Source organism: Antechinus flavipes, chromosome 2 (genome assembly GCF_016432865.1).
Source record: "Antechinus flavipes isolate AdamAnt ecotype Samford, QLD, Australia chromosome 2, AdamAnt_v2, whole genome shotgun sequence".
Taxonomy (NCBI): domain Eukaryota; kingdom Metazoa; phylum Chordata; class Mammalia; order Dasyuromorphia; family Dasyuridae; genus Antechinus; species Antechinus flavipes.
In genome coordinates, this window is record NC_067399.1 from 60,167,651 (window position 1) to 60,194,342 (window position 26,692).

The 26,692-nt window shown below is 42.4% G+C and overlaps 2 protein-coding genes across 3 annotated transcripts in view; one reads left to right on the top strand and one right to left on the bottom strand.

Moving 5' to 3' along the window:
- The first annotated feature begins 1,339 nt into the window (after positions 1-1,339).
- CTRL (chymotrypsin like) lies at positions 1,340-4,679 on the top strand. Its single transcript, XM_051974966.1, has 7 exons — positions 1,340-1,411; positions 2,101-2,204; positions 3,249-3,328; positions 3,540-3,621; positions 3,733-3,910; positions 4,042-4,175; positions 4,421-4,679. Exons 1-7 carry the CDS (start codon positions 1,360-1,362, stop codon positions 4,592-4,594), a joined length of 804 nt encoding a protein of 267 aa, XP_051830926.1. The 5' UTR covers positions 1,340-1,359; the 3' UTR covers positions 4,595-4,679.
- Positions 4,680-5,360: 681 nt separating this feature from the next.
- The window catches only part of PSKH1 (protein serine kinase H1), a 71,549-nt gene continuing 50,217 nt past the window's right edge, over positions 5,361-26,692 (bottom strand). For both annotated transcript variants that reach the window (XM_051974964.1, XM_051974962.1), the window contains exon 3: positions 5,361-9,344. In XM_051974964.1, the coding sequence (XP_051830924.1) occupies positions 9,027-9,344 (318 nt within the window). In that variant the 3' untranslated portion in view covers positions 5,361-9,026. The remainder of the gene's footprint in view (positions 9,345-26,692) is intronic.

The window sequence follows — 26,692 nt, forward strand, 5'->3', positions numbered from 1 at the left end:
ACAGAACTGGGAGTCCCCAGATCCACACAAAAGCACTTCCCCCACTCCACCCCACGACCCACTTTCTCTTTTATGGTTCAGACTTCGCTCCCACCCTAGCCCTTAGACAAAGTAAGCCCTTTTGTCCCCAGCCCTTGCCCCTTTTTCCTCCTCCCACTCCCCATTTCTGCTCTTCGCCTCTCTGTGGGGTGTCTGTGTCACATCAGGCCTTCATCAGGGGCCGTGCTGGTCTCCGACTTGCTGACCCTCTAAACCACAGGGATGGCCTTCTCCTGCACTGCCCGCAGCCCCTAGCACAAGGCGGGGGTGGGGGTGGGTCAGTGAAGGCTCCTGAATTTGACTGACTCCCTCTTGGTAGCCTCCTCGGATTCACACAGGAAGGCTCTCCCTCCCCACCCATCCATGTTTGCTTCCATTGTTTTCTGTCTCCTCTCCAGCCTCCCATCACAATCATGGGAGCCAGAGCTAGGAGGCACCAGAGAGATCCATTAGTTCCACCTTCTCCATTTATAAATGGATGACATGCAAAACAAGGAGTCACTTAGCCAAGATTACATACATAGTGAGAAGCAGAGTGGGCACTTGGACCCGGGGCCTCTGGCTCTGGCAGTGCACTAGCCCACTGTTTGTGTAATCTGTCTCCCCAACTCTCTCCTGCCTTCACCCACCGCAGCCATGCTCAACAGTTCTCATCCAGGGGCTTCTGGCAACAAGGTAGGAAAGAAGGGGTTGTATCCCCATTAGGATTCATCTCTGGGGCCATGAGATGGGACTGGATCTCCACTCACATCCCCCAGAAAAACCACTTCTTGCCCAGTTTTGGGGCCAATCTTTTAAGTCTGAGAGGAAGAACATAGTAGGACAGGGGTCCTGAGAGTCGGGAGGTACGTAGCTACATGGACCTCCCCAAAAAACCAGTCAGAGCGCATCCCGGGGGCTGAAGCAGGACTCTCCTTCCCCCCTCCCCAACTATTCTTTTCCCCCTTCCCTCTTTCCCTGGATTCTGGAGCTCTGAGAACTAGTGTGTGAAGGAAGGCCTTTTCTGTACCCAAAACCAAGGGAAAAAACAAGCGCCCCTGAGGAAAGGGCAGCCTCCCAATCAGACTAGTGGGAGTCTTACACCTGTGGGTAAATTCAAGCCTGAAGAGCCCATCCTTCTATGTATGTCCTCGTGGGTAGCCTCTGGCTTGGGAGATCTCCCTCCCTGCCCTGCCAAATCCCCTCTATCAGGACAGAGTATGTGAAGGGGCAGTCAAGTCACAGCTGGGTTTGCACTGGAATAAGGCCCAAGGTCTCTGGATCTCAAGCCCTATAAAGCTCTGCCCTGTCCTAGAGCCTGACCCAGACAAATCGGCAGAGATGGCAGCGCTGTGGGCTCTTCTGTGCCTGGCCTTCCTCGGCTCTTCCTACGGTAAGCCAAGCCAGCTCCCCTGCCCCATTCTCCCGTTCCCATCCCCAAGTCCCCTCTTCGCCTGTGCTCGAGCCACTGTACAGCCACTTCAAGGCAGCTGAGACTTAAACCTGGGTGTTTTGATCCCCAGTTCATTGCACTTTGCTGTTTCACAACTCTTAGAAATTCCCACACTCCATACTGAGGGACCAATCCTCCCAAGAGGGAGGATTCCTCCTTCTTCCTAACAGCCCTTCCTGAATTCTCCAAGGCCCAACCATGCTCTGAGCTTAATGCTCACTGAGGTCCTCCCATACAGGACTTGTGTTGAACCTCCTAACTCTCCTAAGTCCTTGCCCATCAATTCACAGGTTTCAGCTCTTCCTTCCAACAGTCCATATGGTGGCAGGGACTCCGAGAGGCCCCAGAAGGGAGGCTTTTGGGAGAGGAAGGGCAGGTGGGCTTTCTGGGGAGCAATCTGGAGCACATCCTTAACCCAAAAAGCTTTCATGGCCCATTTCCACTAGGGCACCAACCCTACCTGTATAAGATAGGTATGATCACTTAGTCTCGATGAGCCCGTTTTCTTCATATTTAAGAATATTTATAGGGTTATTAAAATTCTATACATTTTATAAATTTTACTTTATAAATGCAAGTCCTTATAATGGTTAAGCTACGATAGGGTTTTTCTGTATTGCCCATTATAGGCTGTGGAATCCCAGCCATTAAACCAGCTCTGAACTTCAACCAGAAGATTGTCAATGGAGTAAATGCTGTGTCAGGCTCCTGGCCCTGGCAAGTGTCTCTGCAGGTAATGGCTTACCTCCGGTAAGGAAGAGCAGGAGACAGAGGAGGTGGGAATAACGGAGGAGAGTAAGAAGAGGAAAGGGACTTATGACAGAATCAGGATCCCAAAAAAGATCTTGACAGGCTACAGCATTGAAATTCAATAAGAATAAATATAAAGCCTTAAATAGGCTCCAAAAATTAACTTTACAAGTACAGGATGGGGAAAGACATGATTAAAATGCAATTCCTCTTAAGTCTGGAGAGGGTGTGGCAGGGCAGGGCAGGGTTGGTGGGATGCAGGCTGGCTAGGGATCAGCACTGTGACAACTGGACATCGGAAAAAGGTTGCATGTGGCCTTGGACCAAGCCAGAGAGCTTCCAAGAATATTAAGTGATCGTTCCTCTAGTCTGCCCATGTCAGACCACATCTAAATCAGGCATTATGTTCAGTTCTGGGCAGCAAAGGTTAAGGATCCTAGTAAGTGAGAGTTTGTGGGATAGGATAGCTGGGATGGGGGAAAGCCTTAAGCCAAGTCCAGTGACATCAGGGAAGAAACTGGGCATGTGGATGTTTAGCCTGGAGAAGGGAAAATGAGGGGGAGAGGAAGAGGAAAAGAAGAAAGCAACAGCTGCCTTCTGTCTGGCTCCAGAGCTTTGGGTGGATATCACAGAGGCAGCTTGGGAAACCTTCCTGACAATTAGACCCTGTCCCAGAGTGGGATGGCCCGCCCCAGGAGGTGGCTGGCTCCCCTTCTTTGGAGCTCCTTTTCTCTGATGGCAGCTGAGGTCACTTCTGGGATTCACTTTACCCATGAGTCCCAGAAGTCATGAGACTGGCCTAAGATCACGCAGTTAGTAAGTAGCTGGGCCAGAATTCAAACCCAGATCATCTGTCTCAAAATCCAGAGTTATCCCTGCTAACAAGGACAAAGCTAAGGAGAGTCAGAGCAGGGTTCCTATCTGAAGTCCAGGGACACCCTCTGGACACCCGTCATCAGCTCTGATTCAGGACTCTAGCCTAGGAATAAACCTAACAGGCTGTTTCCGTCTCTCCTCCTCTCTACAGGACCAAAGTGGTTTTCACTTCTGTGGAGGTTCCCTCATCACCCAGAACTGGGTCATCACAGCTGCTCATTGCAACGTGAGGTGAGGACCTTAAAATGAGATTCCTTTAGAGTCACAGGACCTGAGGCCCGCGGAGGCCCAGCTCCAATAATGGCTCTCTGACCTACTCCACAGTGACCCCTCCACCAAGTCCTGGCCTAAGGCACCTGCCCCCTCCACGGCTGTCATCAGCCCTAGGCCCACTGGCCTTTCTTTTCATCTTGCCCATTACCCCATCTCCTTCTCGCCATAGCCCAGGCCGTCACCTGGTTGTCCTTGGAGAATATGACCGCTCATCTAATGCAGAACCCATTCAGGTCAGGAGTATCTCAAAGGTGAGCATGGGAAAGGGACCGATCCAGCAGGCCCTGAGGTGGGAGATGCGGAAGTGAGACAGGCCCCGGCCCTCAGCCCCCACCTGTCCTCACTGAGACTGGTTCCCACAGATCATCACCTACCCTGGCTGGAATCCCAACACCATGAACAATGACCTCACCCTGGTCAAGCTGTCCTCCCCTGTCCAATTCACCTCTCGGATCTCCCCCATCTGTCTGGCCACCGACAACAACATTCCCCAGGACTACACCTGCGTCACTACCGGCTGGGGCCGCACCAGTGGCGTAGGTACGTGGAGGGGAGGCGTCTCCATCCCGAGGGACAGCACTGTGCGCGGGCTCCGGGGCCATCCGGGAGGATGGCTGGGCTGGGGGTTCCCTAGCCGAGGAGGAGGGAATGATTTCTGTCTGTGCTTACAGCCAACACCACCCCAGCCCGGCTCCAGCAGGTGGTCCTGCCCCTGGTGACCGTGAGCCAGTGCCAGCAGCATTGGGGCAGCCGCATCACAGACGCCATGATCTGTGCAGGAGGCGCCGGAGCCTCTTCCTGCCAGGTAATCTGAAAGCTCACTAGGGCCTGAGGGAGCCCCCAAAGCATCAAGGGCTCAACCCAGAATCAATGTTCAGTCGGGTTAGAGCGCCAACTCTCCCTTGGGAACCCTCCGGGTTATCTCACAGGAGCTGGTGACCATTCCCAGGATGAATGGGGCTCCCACGATCGGCTCAGTCCAATGCCAATGACCTCCCTGTCATTCTCGCTCCCTGTTCAGCGGCCTTTCTCCTCTCCACTTCTCTCCAGGGTGACTCCGGGGGCCCCCTCGTGTGCCGCCGTAGCAGCCTGCCACAAGCACCTTGGATCCAAGTTGGCATCGTGTCCTGGGGGACAAGCAACTGCAACGTCCGGGTACCAGCCATGTACACACGCGTCAGCAAGTTTTACTCTTGGATCAATCAGATGGTGTCCAGCAACTAAAGAGCTTGAAAAAGGAGCCCACTCAAACCCAAATGCCCTTCCTCTCTATTCCCTGAAGCACAATAAATTCCCCATCTTCTCCCAAGGCTGGACTGGTTTTTCCCTCAGGCTCTTCCACCTTGGGTGACCACAGGTGTGGGAGCTGGGTGAGGATGAGGTGGGACTGGCCCGAGGAGGGGGCCGCTGGGAAAGGCCAGAGGCTCTCTCCTGCACTCCACACCCACTCAGGGACTCTGCCAGGGTATTTTGTTTCACCTGGGGCTGAGCCAAGAAGACTGAGCAGGATTTAGGAGTTGGCCCTAGCATTATCAGAAAGGAAACCTGAGACAGGTGAAGGGGGCAATGTGTGTTCCAAAAGGTGTTTCAGCCCAAATCGGAAGGGAACAGGGATACTTTAGGGTGATCCCTAGAGCCACCTCACACTCCCTACCACTCCCTATCAGGTTCTCCTAGATTGGAGAAAGTGCTGGTGGTCCTGGAGTTGGGGAGACCCAAATTCAAATTCAATTTCAGACACTTGACTAACTAGTGACCAGGATATAGCCCTCAACCTGCATTAGCCTCAATTTCCTCATCTGTTAAATGGAGATAATAACTGTAGCTACCCCCCAGGACTATTCTGAGAATCAAATAATATAAGGTACTTATCAGCACAATACCTGGCACACAGTAAGCACTATATTAAATGTTAGATGTTATGATTATTATTTTCCTATCCTCTCTTGTCCCTTTCCCCAAACCCAAACCCAAGAAGCAGTCAATGGCCCACAGTTTTGGAGCAGCCATCCTGAGGGAAGACTGCAGTTTATTGAATATGCAAGATACATTTGCAAACTGAGTACACAAAATAAATAACTATACATTCTCAATCCAATGGCACAAGCTCCCAGGGAACAATAGTATGAAGGACCTCCTTTAGCGTCAAGAGGTTGAGACAAATGGCAAATGTCTCAAACCCCCAAGCATAAATTTATCCTGCCTCTCATGGGTTGGGGGAAGGAGGAGGAAGTATCTGGGTCCAAAAGGGATCACTTGGCAAAGAAGTGGAGTAGTGGTGTATAGGTAGTTGGACTGGCAACTGAGAAGTCCACAGAAGGAACAGGCTCCAGAAAGTGATCCCTGGGAACCAAGGGACAGAAGAGAGGTTCAGGAAGATTCCAGCCAGGCATCTCCCCTCCCCCTAGCCAAGACAAACCCACTGACCCTTTTGGGTGAGGATTCCTGGTGGCAGGAGAGAGGGTCGCTGAAGAATGTACGGCAGCATCCCAGGCTCTGCTTTGTAGTCCCTTAGGGATCCAACTGCTGTCCACCACTCTGGAAGGTTGGGACAGTGGCTGAGATCCCTCCTGGCTGAGGGACCAGCTGCCTGGGGCAAACTTTCTGTCTTTGGGACAATAAACTAGAAGTCATAGGGGCTGTCAGAGGAAAGCAGAATGGCAAGAAAAGTGGCCCAGAAGAATGGCTTTGAAGTTCCCTGGGCCTTGGAGAAGGCACTCTGTGACGCATGGCTCTCTCTTTGGCAAAAAGGTGTGCTTGCATACATAAATGAAGAAATCATTTTGGCTTAGTTTTCCTGTTGGTACCAAGGAAAGGAGGCCTGGTCCTTGGTACTGCTGGTCAGAGTTGGCAACAATGTTCACATGAATAGCTTTGTCTTTTTGTCAATGGTTTGTTTTCAATAGAGTATTCCATTAGATCTTTACGGGCCAGGGATATGGGAGAACACTCAACTACCCTAAGTGCTATGGGGGTCTTATCAATGAGGCAGCTTGACTCCTCTACCAGGAATTAAGCCCAATCCCTTCTCAAATTTGCTGAGAGCAGCTTCCGTTAAAAAATGGGCAAGAAAAAGGGAGGGATGCCCCCTAAAATGGATTCTATTGCTCCACCTTAGCTGCAAGCCAGGCAAAGTTTGCAAGTCCATGCATTTAAGAGAGTCAGAGATGTCTAAACAGACAATGGAGTCTGGTCCAGATTGGGCCATGTTAGGGGAACCAGCCCCCCTCCATCCCAACCCTGCAGTTTCACCGAGGGGCCTTGGGGCCTTCCCCAACCCCTTCCCTACAGGTGGGCAGATTCACACAGTATTGCTAAGTTCCACAAGAAATCCCTTAAGGACAGGCTTCCTGGAGAGAGGGAAGGGGATGGAAGAAGTAATGACCCTATCCCTAAAGCCTTCCCTCAAAACTGCCTCACGCCTCAGGCAGCAGAATTCCAGCTTCAAAACCTCTGGCCCCTGGAGGCTGCTCCCCAGGCTGGCCTCTGATCCATGTCCCAAGCAGCCACTAGGTGTCACTCGGACTTTGTCCATGGAAGGCCAGTTATTTCGTGGGCAGACTGGGATACACACGCCACGAGAACCCTGAACACCTCCTGCCAGCAGGTTCCTATGGACAAAGGGTAGAAAGGTGGGCTCTGAGGAGCAGAGAGGAAACAAGGCAGGGGCCCCAGGGCTATGTGATGCTAGCAGAGACAGCACCTGGCGGGGGGGGGAGAAGGCGGGAACCCTCACCCAGCCTTGTGCCCCAGAAGCAGAGCCGCCAGCATGGAGGCAGGGCACAGCTCCTGCCTGAGGACCACAGGACAGATGGGATAAAATCAGAAAAGAAAAATGTGTCCTTGCAGCTTTCTAAGGGGAGGGGAAAGCGGCAGCCGTGACTCTGCTTAGAAGCCACGGAGATTTCCCTTGGGGAGGCCACCTGAGGCCCAAGCACCCACCCACACCAGTCTCTCTCCCCTTCTTTCCTGACTCTGGCTACGGGACACGTCCTTCTCCTTCCAGAGCTAAGGAGGAGGCAGGCTCAGGTTTTTCTGGAAGAAAGCAGATGGAGGGAAAGAGAACCAAGATAACACAGGGATCTCACAGGACACCTGAGCCCTTAGAACCATCCTGTCACACCCTCCCAGGGGAAGGGAGGGAGGGAGGCAGCACACCCTTGGAGTGCTCACTAGCCATACGACTCCAGGCAAGTCACATCATCCTGTCTCAGTTTCATCCTCTGTAAAATGACCTGGTGAAGAAATGGCCAGCCACTCCAGCATCTCTGCCAAGAAAACCCTCAAAGAAGTCACAGAAAGTGGGACACAGCTAAAAACAACGAACCAAGGGGAAGGAAGCAGGGGATCTCAAGGGATGGCCACATGTTCTCTGCATTTCTTTTTTCACACACACACGCTCCTACGTAAACACCAGGTCCCCTTCATTAGATGAAATGGTCCTGGATGCTCAACTGCCCTCCAGACCCACCCCACCGCAGCGCCCCCAAGCCTAGAAAAGGCCCCTCTCGTCCTGGCCCTCTCTGAGACACTACGGGCCTCTTTCTCCATCCCAGGTGAGCTACCACAAAGGTGCCTCCATTTCCTGTTGGTTACAGGGGTGCCAGGTATGTGCTACAGATACCAGCTCTCTGAGCTACCTGGGTCCTCCCAGGGAAAGGAGGAAGAAATGGAAGGAAAGGAAAGGAAAGGAGTAAGAGTAGATATCCTGGCAAGCAGAAGGGCCAAGGGAAACACATTTGACATCAGGGGGCTCTCATGTAATTGCCCTATCTGGCTCTAAGCAAGGGAAAAAATAAGGAGGCCTAGGGTGTGGATTAAAAACCCTTACCACCACCTCTCCTGAGGATGATTTAGGGCATAACCACTAAATAATGCAGCCTGCAAGGAGGGGCACCCCTTACCCCAAGCCAACAGCCAGGCCCATGTCATGTCACAGCCATAAGGACCATCTCTAGGGTGGGAATAGCAGGGCAGGAGGAACTGGAATTAGGGAAGGAAGGACAAGGGACTTCCCTTAGAAAAAAGGTTTTTTTCCTTTCTTTCTCCTTCCAAGACTTACCCTATCACAATAAGGTGCTCAGACCTAAAATTCCTAGTCTACTCTTAGTCCCCTCCTCATGGTCCAGACTGCTTAGGAAGTGGTTCCTCCACCCCCATTTGTACAACTGCAGTTCTGACACAGCAGGAAGCTCTTAGGTAGTTGAATCATAGCCACTCAATACTCCAACCTCCCAGGAAAGGTGGGCACACAACAGAAATGCCATCCTTCGTCATCTGAGAGGGGCCCTTGATACACACAAACATGCCAGCTAGGTATACAGTATGGGGGTGGGCAGACAAACTCAGTCCTTAGAATCTGGCATTAATAAATAATACTGGGCACTCCAGGCCCACCAGGCTTTTCTTCTTCAGGGCCCCTCACCAGCCTGGGGATGGCACGAGGCACTTGAGACAGCTGGGTGTCCGGCAAAGAGATGGGAGTCTGTTGTGTAGCCCCAGACTCTCCCCCAAATAAGGGAAACTCGGGTGCCTGTGGCACCTGCTCTAGCTCTCTGGGTACTGGGTCCCACTGCCACTTCCCTAGGCCTATCCCCTGGAACACTTCAGCTGAAGGGAAGTAGCCAAGTTAGGGTATGTGCAAGCAGACTGTAGCTCAGCCATTATATTGCTGTTGGTAGCGCAGGTTGAGTTCTCGCAGTTCCCGCTCACGCACACGCCGAGACTTGTTGGACTTGGTCGAACGGCTGGAACGTGTGGACTGAGCTGACTTGGTGCTCTGGCACCGAGAAGACGCCCTCTTGAGAAGATTCTGGGAAATTGAGCGGTGAAGATTCTTCATGGATGAAGAGGCAGCCATGCTCACCACCCAAGGGTGCTTCAAGGCTTGGAGAGCTGTCATTCTGGCACCAGGATCCACAGTTAGCAGACGGTCAATGAAATCCTTTGCCAAATTTGACACACTGGGCCAGGGCTAGGAAAACAGAGAGGGAAACCAGTTAGGGCCAAAAAAAAACTTGGTGATCCTAGAAGAGTAGAGAGAGATCATTAGATAATCAGAGGATCTGAATTCAAATATGCTGACTTTCTATCTAGATACATACAAAAAAAAATGAGGATGATTGCATGACCGCTGAGGTCCCTTCCTGTCCTAAATCTTCTAAGAGAGTCAGTCCCTTTTCAGCTATAAATTCCATGAGCTTCCATGATTGACAGTAGATGCCCTTCCTGCCAATCCCTGACACTATTACTTACTCTGACACTTACTCTGGTCTCCCAGGCTTTTGGCAAAGCTACCCTTAAACGCCAGGAAGCCAGGCCTGGCATTTTAAATCAGACATTTCCAGAACTCCCAGTATCTTATTTTCAGGGAGTCTCAGAGGAATTAAGAACCACACCCCCACATACACCCCTTCTGCTTTGTTCTCTTTCCTTTCTAAGCACTTCCTATTAAGGTTTTGTGCTTTCCTTCCTCATTCCCCAACCTTAACCCAAAGACCCAATTTCCATTAGTCTCCTACTCTGTCTCTTACTCCTATAACCCACTTAGTTACCATATCTCTGGTTTGCTAGGATTTCACAGTGCTCCCAGTTCTTCCCAATGGGGAGAGTAGGGGAGCAGAGGAGGGGGAGTGGCTTTCTTGAGAGTCACAGAGCCTCTCAAGAGATCCCAATGACTCCAAACCTATTCAGCAAAATGCCTGCTCTACTTCCTGACCACTACTTGATTCAGTTTTTGTTAAGATGGAAGAGAGTGTTCAACTAGGCTTTGAAAGGAAGCTTCTTCAGGCCTGCCTGTCTTTTGACAGAAACATAAGGAACCGTTTTGGCTCTGAAATGACAAAACTCTTGCAGGTGATGAAAAGAAAGCTCTTCTCTTCCTTAAGTTTCTCCACAACCTGCAGATGCTTTTTCACTTAAATTCAAACTTTACTAAGTACTTCCTGCCTGTAGAGCCCTAGGTCTGTTGGCACTAGGGGAGATGCAGCCCTTAGGTAAGACAGATGTGCCCTGCTCTCACCCAACAAGAACCCAGAGCTTCTTCACCTGAGGTCTGTGGCCCCCACCCCCCCCCAAAAAAAAGTATTCTGATAATTACATTTCCATCTTATTGGTGTCCTTAATTAATCAAGTGTCCTATCTCTGGGGTACTGCACTACTGGCTTCTCAGTTATGACTTAGCAACCACTGGATCCTGAAGCTTCACTCTGGCCCTGGGACTCACTCAAGCACCACTGTTCCTGCTCCCCCTCTCTCACTGATTAGCCAGCTCCTTCCAAAGCCTCCTGGTAATGAGGTGCCCAGGCCAGCCATCTCTGCATTTTTCACCAGGCTACCCTAACTTCTTCAACAAGCTTACGGGTCAGTCACCTCTGCCTTCCTTGTATATGCTGTTCACCCCCATTAGAATGTAAACTCCTCAAGCACAGGAATTATCTTTCTTTTTGCTTGTCTATGTATTTCCAGTGCTTAGCACAGTCTCTGGTACATGATAAGTGCTTAATAAATGCTTGCTAACCAACTGCTCATCTTACTCATTTAAAAATATTATTTTGAGAAAAAGTCCATAAACCTCACCAGTCTGTGGAAAGGGTCAAGGACACAAAAAAAACTAAGACTCCCTGGTTTCTGAAATAGCTATGTCCCTAGTCTTGGAAACAACTGTGATACATACCAACATTAGTGCAACACTAAATAACATATGAACAGGAATGGAGGCACAAAGTGTTATGAGAAATCAGCGAAGAAAAGGAATTCTGATAATTATAAAGTCAACACAGATCAAAATTCTGGGTCCCAATCTAAAAAGTTCATACAATTAGAGATTTGGTCAAGCAGTCATTCAATAAGCTTTTATAAAGCGCTAATTATGTCAGTGACGGTGCTCAATACTATAGATGTAAAAAGGGAAAAAAATCAGTCCCTACCAAGAAGCTCACATTCTAATGTGGGTCAGGAAGTGGGCAATAGGAGACAAATCATGTGGAAAACTAGATGATAAAAAATATATACATAGCAGATAGAAATCTGAGAAAAAAAGCACAAGCAGCTGGATGGAGGTGGAACTACTGGGTAAGGTGGGATATGAATCTGTAAAAGTTGAGATATGAGCTGAGTTTTAAAGCCAGAAAACCAAAAGAGAAAAACGAGAGATTTGGAGCTAAAAAGACCATTAGAACTCATTTAATCCAAGCTTCTAATTTTACAGGTGGGAAAACTGAGTCTCAGAGAGTGGGGAAAGGCTTGATTTAAGTCACATGTACCCCTGATCACCCATGAGTGAGATCTATGAACACAGGAAGAATAGACAAGTAAAATGACACTGCTAAGGGTTTAAAAAAAAAAAAAGTAGATTAATATGGTGAAAAAAATTATAAGAGGTGAAGTCAGAAGATCTGGGTTTGGATCTCAGTATGAACATTAATTCTGATACAATGGACAAGTCATTTTCTCCCTCTGAGCTTCAGTTTTCTCACCTAGAAAATGGGTACAAAAGACATTTTATAACCTACCTTGCAGGAACATTGTACAGGTAGAGGTTTTTAACGTAAGCTATAATATCTGTCTGTACAATCATATAGCTTTAGCTACTCAATCAATGAATTCATGAGCAAATTGGATTTCTTAAACAACCAATTACTCTGGTTTCAGGAGAAGGAGAGGCTGGCAGGTTCACTAATGAGCAATCCCTTCCAGTCAGCAAACACAAATCAACGTATTGATCTGTTTATGCCACTAGAGGGCTCACCTGCTGTACTTTATGTAACTCAAATTTTAATTCATTATATTCCTCAAGGAAAATAACAACAAATCCAAGGCTACTTGCCATAAAGTGCCATCAAAGTCTTATGGGCTAGAACTGAATTTCACATGAAGTGAAATTCATATGGATTTCACCAATTAAAGGTACGCTTTTTGAGAATGGAACTATTTCACAGTTTCCAACAGTAGATGTAATATTCCTACTCCATAATAGTGCCTTCTATACAATAAGCAATTAATGCTTGTAGAATTTAACTTGAAGCATGACAAAACTCAGGTGTAAGATTGAAACCACCAGGCTTCCATTGGGCAGGATAAAGCATATTACCAAACTCGGAATGAAGTGAACACAGAACCTGAAAGACTATTAAAGAGAAATGTATGACAAGGACCGAGAATGAGGTAGATGGCATTGCCCAGGGTGGTAACTTCATGTATCTTTCTCCATCTTATTGAGTTTCTTCCTGGATCATGCTGGGGAGGATCCCCATTTGAGAGAATTGGTCCACTGCAACACTATTAGAAGCGTGGACCAAACCCTCACCGATCATGAACATAGGGAAAAGCAAAGAAAAGCAAACACTTGCATAAAGGGCAGCAATGATAGAAACATGAAAAAGGACAGAGGGAGAAAAAAGGGCCTGTGATCCCTTGGGTTTTTTGGATAGAAATAGTAAAAAGCTATATACCTGGAACTCCCTAAGAACAAGTAAGGAAACACAGTATAAAGAACCCTTACATAATAGTGAGGAGATACTCTCCTGGCTCTACCAATTCCCAGATATATGACCTTAGAAAAGTCATTTTCTCTGAACCTCAATTCAGAGAGAGAGAGAGAGAGAGAGAGAGAGAGAGAGAGAGTGTGTCTGTGTGAGTGTGTAAATAACAATCTCTCCTTGGCCTTACTTACAAAGCTTTGGTGAAGATCAAATGAGGCAATGTATCAAAGTAAAATTGATTTTAAAAGCACAAATTGCCATAAAACATAAAGGTTTAACCAAGAGAAGCACTAGTCATTAAGTTCCACTTTTCTTGTATTTGCTGAAGTCTCTTAGTGCAGTTTAAAATCTGAAAGCTGTCGGTGAGCCCACAATACCTGTCTCATCATCTCACTCATGTGCCCACTTCTCTAAACAACACTCCTGCAGCATCCATACCACAGATACCCATGATGGCCCCACATGGAGAAACTCCCCTTAAGGCAGGAAGCAGGGCCTCTGTCAGCCAACTCAAGCCTGCTCACTCTGCAAACCCTGAGGTGGAAAGAATCTCTGCTGTAATTAATTCTCATTAACACTCAGCATGAAGAAAAACTGCAGGGCTGTTCAGGTCACATTCTTTTTTCTTAACTTCTAAAAAATACCTAAGTCTCAGGAAATGATCAGGGAAAGAGAGGGAGAAGAGGCCATGAAAAGGCTTGCTCAGCACGATGGGATAAGGAAGGGATAAGGAAGAAGATTCCAAGTCAGGACCCACAGAATCACACTGATGGAATTGGAAACAATCTCAGCAGCCACCTACTCTAAGCTTTATGTGACAGGAGTCCCTACCTTACCTTATAGGAAAAATGGTCATCCAGTCTCTAGCTGAGGTCCTGAAATGAAGGAACTCTGTCATATTTTTGGTCCTTAAAGAGAAGAATCTGACACATTTCAACTAATTTTCGTATGAAGTCACATCAATTTATCTTAGCATTAAGTAAATTCCCTGAGGAGAACCTTTAGTCAGCTCCAATTGTGAGGAAATTTTCACTAAGCCTGAATCTGTCTCTGCATCCTGCCCCTATTGTCCTGGTTCTGTCTTTATGGCCAAAGAAAACCTATCTTTATTCTTCCTCCAAATGGCAGACCTTCAAACACACATCTACCCTGTTCCTGTCTCTTCCAGCTAAATATCCCATTTCTCAAAGAGATGAACTCGAGGCCCTTCTTTCCTAAAGATGAGTGATTATAGAACTTTTTATATAGTACTTTACAATATGGAGTACTTTCTTCCTCACAACAATGCTATGAAACTCTGAGCTGAATGCATGAGTAACTTTCTCATCAGCTCTCTGCAGTGGGAAGGGAGGAGCATTCACTGAGCTCACCAAATATTCATCAAGACATATTCTCTACATGTCCCATGCTAGGTGCTGAGAGGGGCATGAATGGGGTTGGCTGGTGTCTTTGCCCTCACAGAATTTACAATTCTTCAGGAGGGAGAAGCTATATATATATAAAGCTGACTGCTTTAAAGAGTGGTTCTTTTTAAATGCCAAGTAAGGGGCACAGCCGGCAACCTTGGAGAAATACAGCCTTTCCAAAAGACCCCGGTCCTGACTTGTCCCTTGACTGCTTATGGTCACAAATAGCAGTTTCTCTTCAAAGATCTTCCTTAACCTGGGAAACCTTGTTCTCAAATGAAAGTTGCCCCAAGAGATAAAGGGAAAGCACCATAGCACTCTCAGGTGCCCCCCCTCTCCCCTTCCCCCCTTCCCCAGTTCTTTTGTCAAAGGAGCTAATCCCTGCTTTGCTAGCCATCTGTCACTGATGGGGAAATCCCTTCCTATGGATTGGCCCCTGGTCTTTCTAGGTCTGAAGCTGTGGAGGAGACAGAAACCACAGTGAAAAGGGAGAAAGGAGCATGGCCAGCAAGTCCTTGGCATGATAGTAGGAAACTCAATTTGCTTCTTTTTGTTTCCAGCCCTTGTGGTTTTCCCTCTTGGTGATTAGTCTTCCAACAAGCGAATAAAGCCCTGAAGCCTCACAGGAAATAGCCAAGAGGAGGAAGAGAGGAAAGCTTCATAGTCAGTCTCCCCCAAAGGCCTTCTTTCAGTAATCTGCCCTGGGGATAATGACCACTCTTTACCAGGAAAAAGAGGTAGAGTTTACATGTTCTGTCCTATTTTACACTTCTAGCAAGAGTTAGGGCCCAGCAGGGAATATGCCTCCAGTCAGACACAAACACTCTTAAGTCTGATGTGTAGCCAGGAGACTTCAAAACAAGCTAGTTCCAAAAAGGTCAATTCTGTCACATTCTCCTCCTCATGGTACCAAATCTGAGACCAAAGAGAATCCCAAGTGTTTTAGAAAGTCCAGTGCTCACTCAGCAAAAACTAAAAACCCACAACAATTTGGAAGAGGCTTAGTAAGCCATCAGAACTTGAACAGGGAGAAAGGGGAAAAGGAATCAATGCTTTTTTCCTAAAGAGAACACAAAACAATGAATTATCAAACTAAAGGATGCCTCTCCTTTTAGGTGGGCCTATACTCCTGCCCTCTAACAGAGTGCAGGAGGAATCATCTGGAGAGGTTCCCTATTAATCAGTGAGTTGGGGGCTTTCTGTAGGTAATACCTGCTCTAATAACCTGATATCGTGAAGATATAATCTAGAACAGGAGAGACATCTGAGCAGGAGTTAGAAATCCAGGGTCTAGCCTAGGGGCTATCTTTTCTGTGACACAAACCACTTAGGCAACCTGAGGAAGCCTCTCCTTATCATAATTATGTTTGAAATGCATAAAACAAAATATGTAAGCTTGTGAAATGTAGTATATAGTAATATAGCTATCTAAATATTTGAAAAATGAGTTGGTAGACCCCAAGTTAAGACCCCTACTCTATCCTATTCAGCCATTCACTTCTTTGTTCCTCTCTTGGGATCTCTGTTTACTAAAGGCATTTGAGTACCTGAAGTTCCTTCCAAAGTTAATATTCTAAGTTTACTCACTTTTTAAAATTCTCTTCTCAATATAATATATTAAAATAATGTTTCAATCTGTATTCACATTTTATTTTTCAGGATATTTGGCTTGGAATCCTGATATCTAGCCTGCCAATGTCTCCTGCCTCTGGATCCATCAAAGGGCCTGGCCTACAGCCATATTCTAACTTATACCAATCTCCCAACAATGGGTCCAGGTGTTGCCTCAGTTCTAAAGAGGGTTAATTTTTTGCTGATTTTTTGGAACATCTCCTGAAAACATCCTAAAAGATAGACTAAAAGTGTTATCCCAAACTTGATGGGAAAGCCCTTTCTAGATGAGCCCCTACTGCTTGCTCCTTTTCTCTTCTCACATTCTAGTCTCCCACTATAATCTGACAAAGCTTTTCATTGCTGCTCCTCTTATTTCTTTTCATTCTAGATTCAGCATTAAACTACAGTTAAATCCCACCATAAATCACATTTTCAGTATAAAGTGCTAACTAGGTAATAAGCAGGACCCAGATTCTAAAGATGCAAAACTATTTGCTGCTAAGCCCTATGTGCTATGTCAGCTTTCCCTTACTCTCCTCACAATGTCATAAACACCATGGAATTTCAGAATGTGGAATTCAAAGAATTGGGAATTACTTTAGAGATCTAGTTCAATCCCCTCATTTTAAAGAAAAGGTGAGACAAACAGAAAGGAAGGAGATCCTAAGATCACATGATTAGTGAGACAGAATGCTATAGTTATGATGGAATATTATTGTTCGATAAGAAAGGATTAGCGGGATAATTTGAGAAAGGCCTGGAGAGACTTGTACAAATTGATGCTGAGTGTAGTGGGTAGAGCCCAGAGAACACTGTACACATCAACAAAAAGATGTGAAGATCAAGACGTGGCTCTTTTCAGGTGATTCAGGGTAATTCCAATAGACTTGTGACAGAGCCATCTGCATCCAGAAAGAGGACTATGGGGACATCAGACTATGTTCACCTTTTTTGTGGTGGTTTGCTAGCTTTTTTTCCCCTCATTCCCCCCCCCCCCTTTTGATCTAATTTTTCTTGTACGGCACAATAAATATGGAAATATGTTTGGAAGAACTGCACATGTTTAACCTATATTGGATTACTTGCTGTCTTGGTGAGGAGAGTGGGAAGAAGGGAGAAAGAAAAAATTTAGAACACAAGATTTTGTAGGGATGAGTGTTGAAAGCTATTTTCGCATATATTATGAAAATAAAAAAACCAATATTAAAAAAATTTTTTTTAAAAAGAATGAGAAGTTTCACAATGCAAAAAGGAGAAACTAAGCCCTCTTTTGGCCATCTTAACCTTGTGTTAAATTTGTCCTTGCACATATTTTCTAAGCCTTCAATGGTAATTAGATAAAACAGGGTAGGGTAGGGGAAAGGAGAGAAACCAGGCTGAGGAGATGATATAAAAGAGAACCACAATAGCCTTTTAATAATCCATTGCTCTCTAAGCAGGAGCAGCCATCTGGTGCTATGAACTGCTACAACTCATCTTTTCCAATAAAATTACCAAATGGATTTCACTGATATTCCAGACTCTCTGGGTTCTCCACATTTCACACCCACAACCTTCCCCTGGGCTCTGACCAACTGCCCTGAAACAATACCTGGGCACCCAAGTTCTGTTAGTTGGTCCATCTTTTATGGAAACACCAATTCAATACAGATTTGTAGAGATCAGACAGTAATTGGTAGTTCTGCATAGTAAGGAGGTGGGGAAGAAGGCTCAGGAAAGAAGTGCTAGAAAGTTGGCATTTTTTAGCAAAGGCCAAGGACATAGTCAATTAAGGCAATTGGGAATTTTGCTGTCTGGTATTTGCTTCCTAAATAAATTTTTTAGAAGAGATTGCTGATCCCAGGAAGCTCCTCCTACCACAACTAATTACCACCTATGTTCCTAATGACCTATTCCTCCTCTAAAGTAGAGAAGATAAAACATCTGAGTGGAAAAGACCTACAATCCTTACCACCAGTGTAACCTTAGACAAGTTACTTAAATTCTTAGCCACAGTTTCCTGACCTATAAAATCAGGGGCTTGGATTATCATAATCTTTAAGATCCCTTCCAGCTCTAAATTCTATGAAATCATGCCTCTAAAATAATAGGTTTTTCTTTATGCATGTTCCAAACATGTCAGAGAGGTCAGTGATGGCTTCCTTTTCCAAAATCCTGGAGCAGAGTTAGGCCGTCAGAGTAAGAAGGGAAGAAAGACCAGTGCAGGGGCAACCAATAGTAAGTAAGAGACAGGTAATATCATCATTTATTCCTCACAGACTTCCGAAGTTCCTAAAAAACAGTATTGTAGTTTTTATCTCCATAAAGTCCTTAATAACCTCACTGCCACATTCTGGAGAATGAGGTGAGCCACACTGATGAAGATGACCCACTCAGAGTCACACATTGCAGTCTTGTTCCCCAGGTGGCCAGCCACTGTAGGAACTAGGAATGGCAGGGGGCCTCTTCTAACAAGCAACTGCAAAACCACCATTAAGTTAGGAAAAATCTGCACAATTCTACATTACAGATTCTTGCTGTAATATAATATTGCATTGAATGAAAAGCATCCTGCATACATAAAACACAAGAGAAAATGATGTGATTCAGATCAGTACTTGAGCAGATCAAGAATAAAAAAGCAAGGTTCTATCCATTAGCCAGTCAAAACAGAGGTCTGAAATCTTGGTCAATTAAAATAGGACAGAGCCTTGACTAGTGAGAAAAAAGACTTGAAAATATATAGCACAAAGAACCTGGAAACTGAGTGGATGCTCATCAGCTGGAGAATGGAATACTATTTTTTTTAAATAGCTTTTAATTTACAAGTTATATGCATGGGTAATTTTACAGCATTGACATTTGCCAAACTTTTTGTTCTAATTTTTCCCCTCCTTCCCCCCACCCCTCCCCTAGATGACAGATGACCAGTACATGTTAAATATATTAAAGTATAAATTAAATATAAAATAAGTTTACATGTCCATACCATTATTTTGCTGTACAAAAAAAATCGGAGTCTGAAATATTGTACAATTAGCCTGTGAAGAAAATAAAAAAAATATGCAGGCGGACACAAATATAGGGATAGGGAATTCAATGAAATGGTTCTTAATCATCTCCCAGAGTTCCTTCCCTGAGTGTAGCTGGTTCAGTTCATTATTGCTCTCTTGGAACTGATTTGGTTCATCTCATTGCTGAAGATGGCCAGGTCCATCAGAATTGATCATCATATAGTATTGTTGTTGAAGTATATAATGATCTCCTGGTCCTGCTCATTTCACTCAGCATCAGTTCATGTAAGTCTCTCCAGGCCTTTCTGAAATCCTCCTGTTGGTCATTTCTTACCAAACAGTAACACTCCAGTAGCACTGCTGGATCAAAGGGTATGCACAGTTTGATAACTTTTTGAGCATAATTCCAAATTGCTCTCCAAAATGGCTGGATGTATTCACAATTCCATCAACAATGGGAATACTACTGTTCTATAAGAAATGATCAGCAGGATGATTTCAGAGAGGTCTGGAGAGCCTTACACAAACTGATGCTGAGTGAAATGAGCAAAACCAGGAAATCATTGTACATGGCAACATCAATATTATAGGACGATCAATTCTGATGAATGTGACTCTTTCTAATAATGAGAAGATTGATGCCAGTTCCAATGATCTTGTGATGAAAAGAGCCATCTACACTCAGAGGACTGTGGAAACTGAACGTGGATTCCAACATAGCATTCTCATTCTTTTTGTTGTTGTTCACTTGCATTTTGTTTTCTTTCCTTTTTGATGTGATTTTTCTTGTGCAGCAAGAGAATTGTATAAATGTTTACACATATTGGATTTAACATATATTTTAACATGTATAACATATATCGGATTGCTTGTCATCTAGAGGAGGGATTGGGATGGGGGGAAGGAAGGAAAAATCTGAAACACAAGGCTATGCAAGGGTCAATGCTGAAAAATTATCTATGTTTTGAAAATTAAAAAAAACTTTAAAAATAAAATAAATAAAAAGAAAGAAAATTTTAAAAAAGAAAATACATAGCACAGAGGTGATTCAGGCCAGTTCCATTGGACTTGTGATATTTAAATTAAAATTTAAAATTACTGTGGACAAAATAAAATACTTGGAAGAGGGGTGTCTACCTGCCAAGACAAACCCAAGAACTTTATGAACACATTACAAAATGCTTCTTCACACAAATATCAGATCTAAACAACTGGAAAAATATCAATTGCTCATGAGTAGGCAGAGCTAATGTAATAAAAATGACAATTCTGCCTAAATTTATTTTTTTCAGTGCTATACTAATCAAATTGCCAAAAAAAAAAATTATTTTATAGAAAACAATAACAAAATTCATCTGGAAGAACAAAAGGTCAAGAAAGGATGAAAGGGTGAAATGACTGGCCAGAGCTCACACAGCTAGTATGGATCTGAGGCCAGATTTGACTTCATAAAGATGAGTCTTCCAGGTCTCAAATCAAGTGCTGTATCCACTGTGCCACCTAGTTGTCCATATAGTTGTACTATATATAATTACATATAGTTAAAGTATATATGCTAACCAATTGGGTTACCACCCTTATGGACTCTAATGATATACACTCTAGTATATTTTATTGAAGGAGAAGCAACAAGGCACTGCTTTGCCATGAGCCATATCCATTTTCCTAATATCTTCCCTTAAAACCGAAGAAAGATAAGACCTAGATCAAGGGTTCTTAATCTTTCCAGGGTCATTGATCTCTTTGGCAGAATGTTTTTAAATACATAAAACACTTAGGATTACAAAGGAAATATGTTAAAAGATAGTTATCAAAATATTTTTTTAAAAATGCTAAACCATCATGCACATCACATCAAGAAAACCGAGTGCTGTCCTTCAATACTTAGTTCAGTATCAGATCATCCCTTCACATGATACTCTGAATGCTGAGCCAGTGAACAGTCTAAAGGCATTATTTCTCAAGTCCTTCTCAGCCCCTCTGCACAGGAGTAGATCATACCAACCTCTGACCTCTCACTGTCTCAGTTTAGATTTCTGAGAATCTAAATTCTCTAAGAATGTGACCATGCTCAACAATTTACAACTAATTAAATGGCTTGGCTCCCATTTCACTGGGATGTTAATTTCTGAAACTTCAAAACTGAAAGGAGTAGTTACTCATATATAGGTTAAAGCACACCTACTAAAACAGAATCAAAATAAAAGTATGGGATTAGCGTTCCAAAATGAAAACTCCAAGGAGTATTCCAATCAAATTCCAGAACTCCCAGGTCACTATTAAAAATACTGCAAGCAGCCAGAAAGAAATAATTCAAATAATGAAGAACCACAGTCAGGATGACCTAAGACTTAGCAGTTCCCATATTAAAGGATCAGAGGATCTGGAAAATGATATTCTAGAAGGCAAAGGAGCTTGGACTACAACCAAGAATCAACCAGCAAAACTGAGCATAATCTTTCAGAGGAAAAGATGAACATTCAATGAAATAGGGAATCATTATTTCTGATGAAAAGATTAAAGCTGAACAGAAAATTAGATCTTCAAACACTTGACTTAAAAAAAACACAAAAAGGTAAACAGAGAAGGAAAAAATGTGTCACTTGAAGATTAAACTGTACATTCCTACACAGGAAGATAATATTTGTAACTTTTGAGAACAGTATCAATGTTAGAGCAATTAGAAAGAATATACATAGACAATGAATAGGGATTTACATTGATTATGATGTGATGATACAAAAAAATTTTAAGGGATGGAAAAGGGATTATACTGAGAGAAAAGGAAAGGGAAGATTAAAAAAAGGGGAAATTATATCACATAAACAGGCACAAATATTACAACAGAGAGAAAAGAAGGGAGGGGAATGAGCACTGTTTGAATCCTAATCTCATTGGATTTGGTTCAAAGGAGGAATACATACACATCTGTTAGATACAGAAATTTATCTTACCCTATAGGGAAGTAAGAGGGGAAAGGAGAAAAAAAAAAAAAGAAGAAAGGAAAGACAGATAGAAGAGAAAATAAAAGTAGAAAGGAAAGGGATAAGAAAAGAGGTAGGGGGGTGTTGATAGAAGAGAGGGTAGACTGAAGGAGATGAGGATCAGAAACAAAACACTGATGAGGAAAGGAAAGGGGGAAAGAGAGAAAAGTAAAAATGGGGAAAAATAGGATGGAGGGAAATACAGAGTTACTAATCATAAAACGCAAATATGAATGGAATGAACTCTCCCATAAAATGGAAGTGGACAACAGAGTAAATTAAAAGCCAGAATCCTACAATATGTTGTTTATAAGAAATACATTTGAAGCAGAGACACACAGAATAAAGATAAAAGGCTAGAGCAGAATATGTTATGTTTTAGCTGAAGTAAAATAAAAAAAAACAGGAGGTAGCAAGCCTGATTTTAGACAAAACAAAAGCAAAAATGTTTCTAAGAGTTTAAGAAGGAAACTACATCTTGTTAAATAATGAAATATCAATACTACACATATATACATCAAGTGGTACTGCATCCAAATTCTTAGAGGAAAAATTAAATGAGGTGCAAGAAGAAATAGACAGCAAAACGATATTACCTGAGCAATCTCAAGCTTCCTCTCTTAAAGCTAGATAAATCTAACCACAAAAAAACCCAAGAAGTTAAAGAGGTAAATACAATATCCCTCAGGAGAAAATTTAATGGAGACAGTAAGGAATATACTCTTTTCTCAACTATATGTAGAACTTACACAAAAACTGACCATATATTAGGGCATAAAAACTTCACAAGACAGAAATATTAAATGTATCCTTGAAAGATCATGAGGCAATAAAAATTACGTGTAATAAAGAACTATGGAAAAACAGCTCAAAAATTAATTGGAAACTAAATAATCTAATTCTAAAGGGAGACTGGGCCAAACAACAAATCACAGAAACAATCAATGATTTCATTCAAAAGAATGACAATAATGAGACAACATACTAAAAATTTATGGGATGCAGCCAAAGTCAGTTTTAGGAGAAATTTTATATCTCTATCATTACAGATGTAATAATAAATAGAGAATGAATAAAATAGAGAAAAAGCAGACCAATTAATTGGGCATGCAACTAAAAAAGCTAGAGAAAGAACAAATTTAAAATTCCCAATTAAACAAATAGAAATTCTGAAAATCAAAGAAGAGATTATCAATAGATGCAGAAAAAGCATTTGATAAAATCCAACATCCATTCCTATTAAAAACTCTTGAGAGAATAGGAATAAATGGACTTTTCCTTAAAATAATCAGTAGCATCTATTTAAAACCAGCAGTAAGCATCATATGTAATGGGGACAAACTGCAACCATTCCCAATAAGATCAGGAGTAAAACAAGGTTGCCCACTATCACCGTTATTATTTAATATTGTATTAGAAATGCTAGCTTTGGCAATAAGAGTTGAGAAAGAGATTAAAGGAATAAGAATAGGCAATGAGGAAACCAAATTATCACTCTTTGCTGATGATATGATGGTATACTTAGAGAACCCCAGAGATTCTACCAAAAAATTATTAGAAACAATCTACACCTTCAGCAAAGTTGCAGGATATAAAATAAACCCACATAAGTCATCAGCATTCTTATATATCACTAACAAAACCCAACAGTTAGAGTTACAAAAAGAAATTCCATTTAAAGTAACTACTGATTGTATAAAATATTTAGGAATTTATCTGCCAAGGGAAAATCAGAAACTTTATGAGCAAAACTACAAAACACTTTCCACACAAATTAAGTCTGATCTAACCAACTGGAAAAACATTAAATGCTCTTGGATTGGGTGAGCAAATATAATAAAGATGACAATACTACCTAAATTAATCTATTTATTTAGCGCTATACCAATCAGACTCCCAAAAAACTACTTTGATGAATTAGAAAAAATAACAACAAAGTTCATATGGAAAAACAAAAGGTCAAGAATTTCAAGGGAATTAATGAAAAAAAATCAAATGAAGGTGGCCTAGCTGTACCAGATCTAAAATTATATTATAAAGCAGCAGTTACTAAAGCCATCTGGTATTGGCTAAAAAATAGACTAGTTGATCAATAGAATAGGTTAGGTTCAAAGGACAAAACAGCCAATAACTTTAATAATATCGTGTTTGGCAAAACAGCCAACAACTTTAATAATATAGTGTTTGACAAACCCAAAGACACCAGTTTCTGGGATAAGAATGCATTATTTGACAAAAATTGCTGGGAAAATTGGAAATCAGTATGGCAGAAACTAGGCATTGACCCACACTTAACACCGTACACATCAAGATAAGGTCAAAATGGGTTCATGACCTAGGCATAAAGAATGAAATTATAAATAAATTGGAAGAGCATAGGATAGTTTACCTCGCAGACCTGTGGAAGAGGGAGGAATTTATGACCAAAGAAGAACTAGAGATCACTATTGACCACAACATAGAAAATTTTGATTATATCAAATTGAAAAGTTTTTGTACAAACAAAACAAATGCAGACAAGATTAGAAGGGAAACAATAAACTGGGAAAACATTTTTACAATCAAAGGTTCTGATAAAGGCCTCATTTCCAAAATATATAGAGAATTGACTCTAATCTATAAGAAATCAAACCATTCTCCAACTGATAAATGGTCAAAGGATATGAACAGACAATTCTCAGATGAAAAAATTGAAACTATTTATAGACATATGAAAATATGCTCCAAATCATTATTAATCAGAGAAATGCAAATTAAGACAACTCTGAGATACCACTACACACCTGTCAGATTGGCTAGAATGACAGGGAAAGATAATGGGGAATGTTGGAGGGGATGTGGGAAAACAGGGACACTGTTGGTGGAATTGTGAACACATCCAGCCATTCTGGAGAGTGATTTGGAACTATGCTCAAAAAGTTATCAAACTGTGCATACCCTTTGATCCAGCAATATTTCTACTGGACTTATACCCCAAAGAGATACTAAAGAAAGGAAAGGGACCTGTATGTGCCAAAATGTTTGTGGCAGCCCTCTTTGTAGTGGCTAGAAGCTGGAAAATGAAAGGATGTCCATCAATTGGAGAATGGTTGAGTAAATTGTGGTATACGAATGTTATGGAATATTATTGTTCTGTAAGGAATGACCAGCAGGATGAATACAGAGAGGACTGGCGAGACTTACATGAACTGATGCTAAATGAAATGAGCAGAACCAGGAGAACACTATATACCTCAACAACGATACTGTTTGAGGATGTATTCTGATGGAAGTGGATCTCTTCGATAAAGAGAGCTTTAATTGATCAAAGATGGACATAAGCAGCTACACCCAGAGAAAGAACACTGGGAAATGAATATAAACTGCTTGCATTTTTGTTTTTCTTCCCGGGTTATTTCTACCTTCTGAATCCAATTCTCCTTGTGCAACAAGAGAACTGTTCGGTTCTGCACACATATATTGTATCTAGGATATACTGTAACCCATTCAACATGTAAAGGACTGCTTGCCATCTGGGGGAAGGGGTGGAGGGAAGGAGGAGAAAAATCGGAACAGAAGTGAATGCAAGGGATAATGCTGTAAAAAATTATCAATAAAAAGTTATTTAAAAAATAAAAAAATAAAATGAAAAAAAAAAAAGAAGAGATTAATAAAATTTAAAGAAACTATTAAATTTAAATAAAATTAAGAACTGGTTTTAGAAAACACACAGACACAACAACAACACTAACAACAATAACAAAATAGATAAACCATTGGTTGATCAAATAAAGGAAAGAAGAAAACTGAATTACTATATCAAAAAATGAAAAGAGAATTCACCATCAATGAAGAGAAAATTAAAGCAAGAATTAGAGGCTATTTTGCCCAATTGTATGCAAATAAATCTAAAATGCTAAGTGAAATGGATAATATTTACAAAAAATTTATTATCTAGATTAATAGAAGAAATGAAATACCTAAATAGATCCATTTTAGAAAAGGAAATTGAAAAACTCATCTTGAACTCCCTAAGAAAAAATCTCCAGGACTAGATGGAATTACAAGTAAATTCTACCAAACATTTAAAGAACAATAAATTCCAATACTATATACACTATATGAAAAAATAAGTAAAGAAGAAATCCTACCAAACTTCTTTTATGACAGAGATATGACCCTGATACCTAAACCAGGAAGAGCCAAAAAAAAAAAAAAGAAAGAAAGAAAAAGAAAAAGAAAATTACAGACCAATTTCCCTAATAAATACTTGATGCAAAAATCTTAAATAAAATATTAGCAAAGAGATTACAGTAATTTGTCACCAGGATAATACACTATGAGTAGGTGGAGTTTATGCCAGGAATGCAGGGCTAGTTCAATATCAGGAAAACTATTGTTCATATCAATAACAAAACTAACAAAATGATATAATTATCTCAGTAGATGCAGAAAAACTGTCTGATAAAACATAGCACCCATTCCTAATAAAAATACTAGAGAACATAGAAATAAATGGAGCTTTCCTTAAAATGATAAGTAGCCATCTATCTAAAACAATTAGTAAGCATTATATGTAGTAGGGAAAAGCTAAAAGCCTCAATAAGATCAGGGGTGAAACAAGAGTGCCCATTATCACTATTATTATTCAATATTGCACTAGAAAAGTTAGCTATAGCAATAAGAAGAAAAAGAAATTAAAATGGCAATGTGGAAACTAAACTATCACTCTGCAGATGATATATGGGCAATGAAAAAACAAAACTATTACTCTTTGCAGATGATATGATAGTATATTTAGAGAATCCTAGAGAATCAAGTAAAAAACTATTTGAAACATTTAACAACTTTAGCAAAGTTACAG

What these genes read in the sequence shown, in the direction of transcription:
- CTRL (XM_051974966.1), top strand. Translation starts at nt 1,360, where the DNA reads ATGGCAGCGCTGTGGGCTCTTCTGTGCCTGGCCTTCCTCGGCTCTTCC. An exon ending in CCTGGCAAGTGTCTCTGCAG is followed by an intron (nt 2,205 to 3,248) that starts GTAATGGCTTAC and finishes TCCTCTCTACAG; the next exon opens with GACCAAAGTGGTTTTCACTT. An exon ending in CCGGAGCCTCTTCCTGCCAG is followed by an intron (nt 4,176 to 4,420) that starts GTAATCTGAAAG and finishes ACTTCTCTCCAG; the next exon opens with GGTGACTCCGGGGGCCCCCT.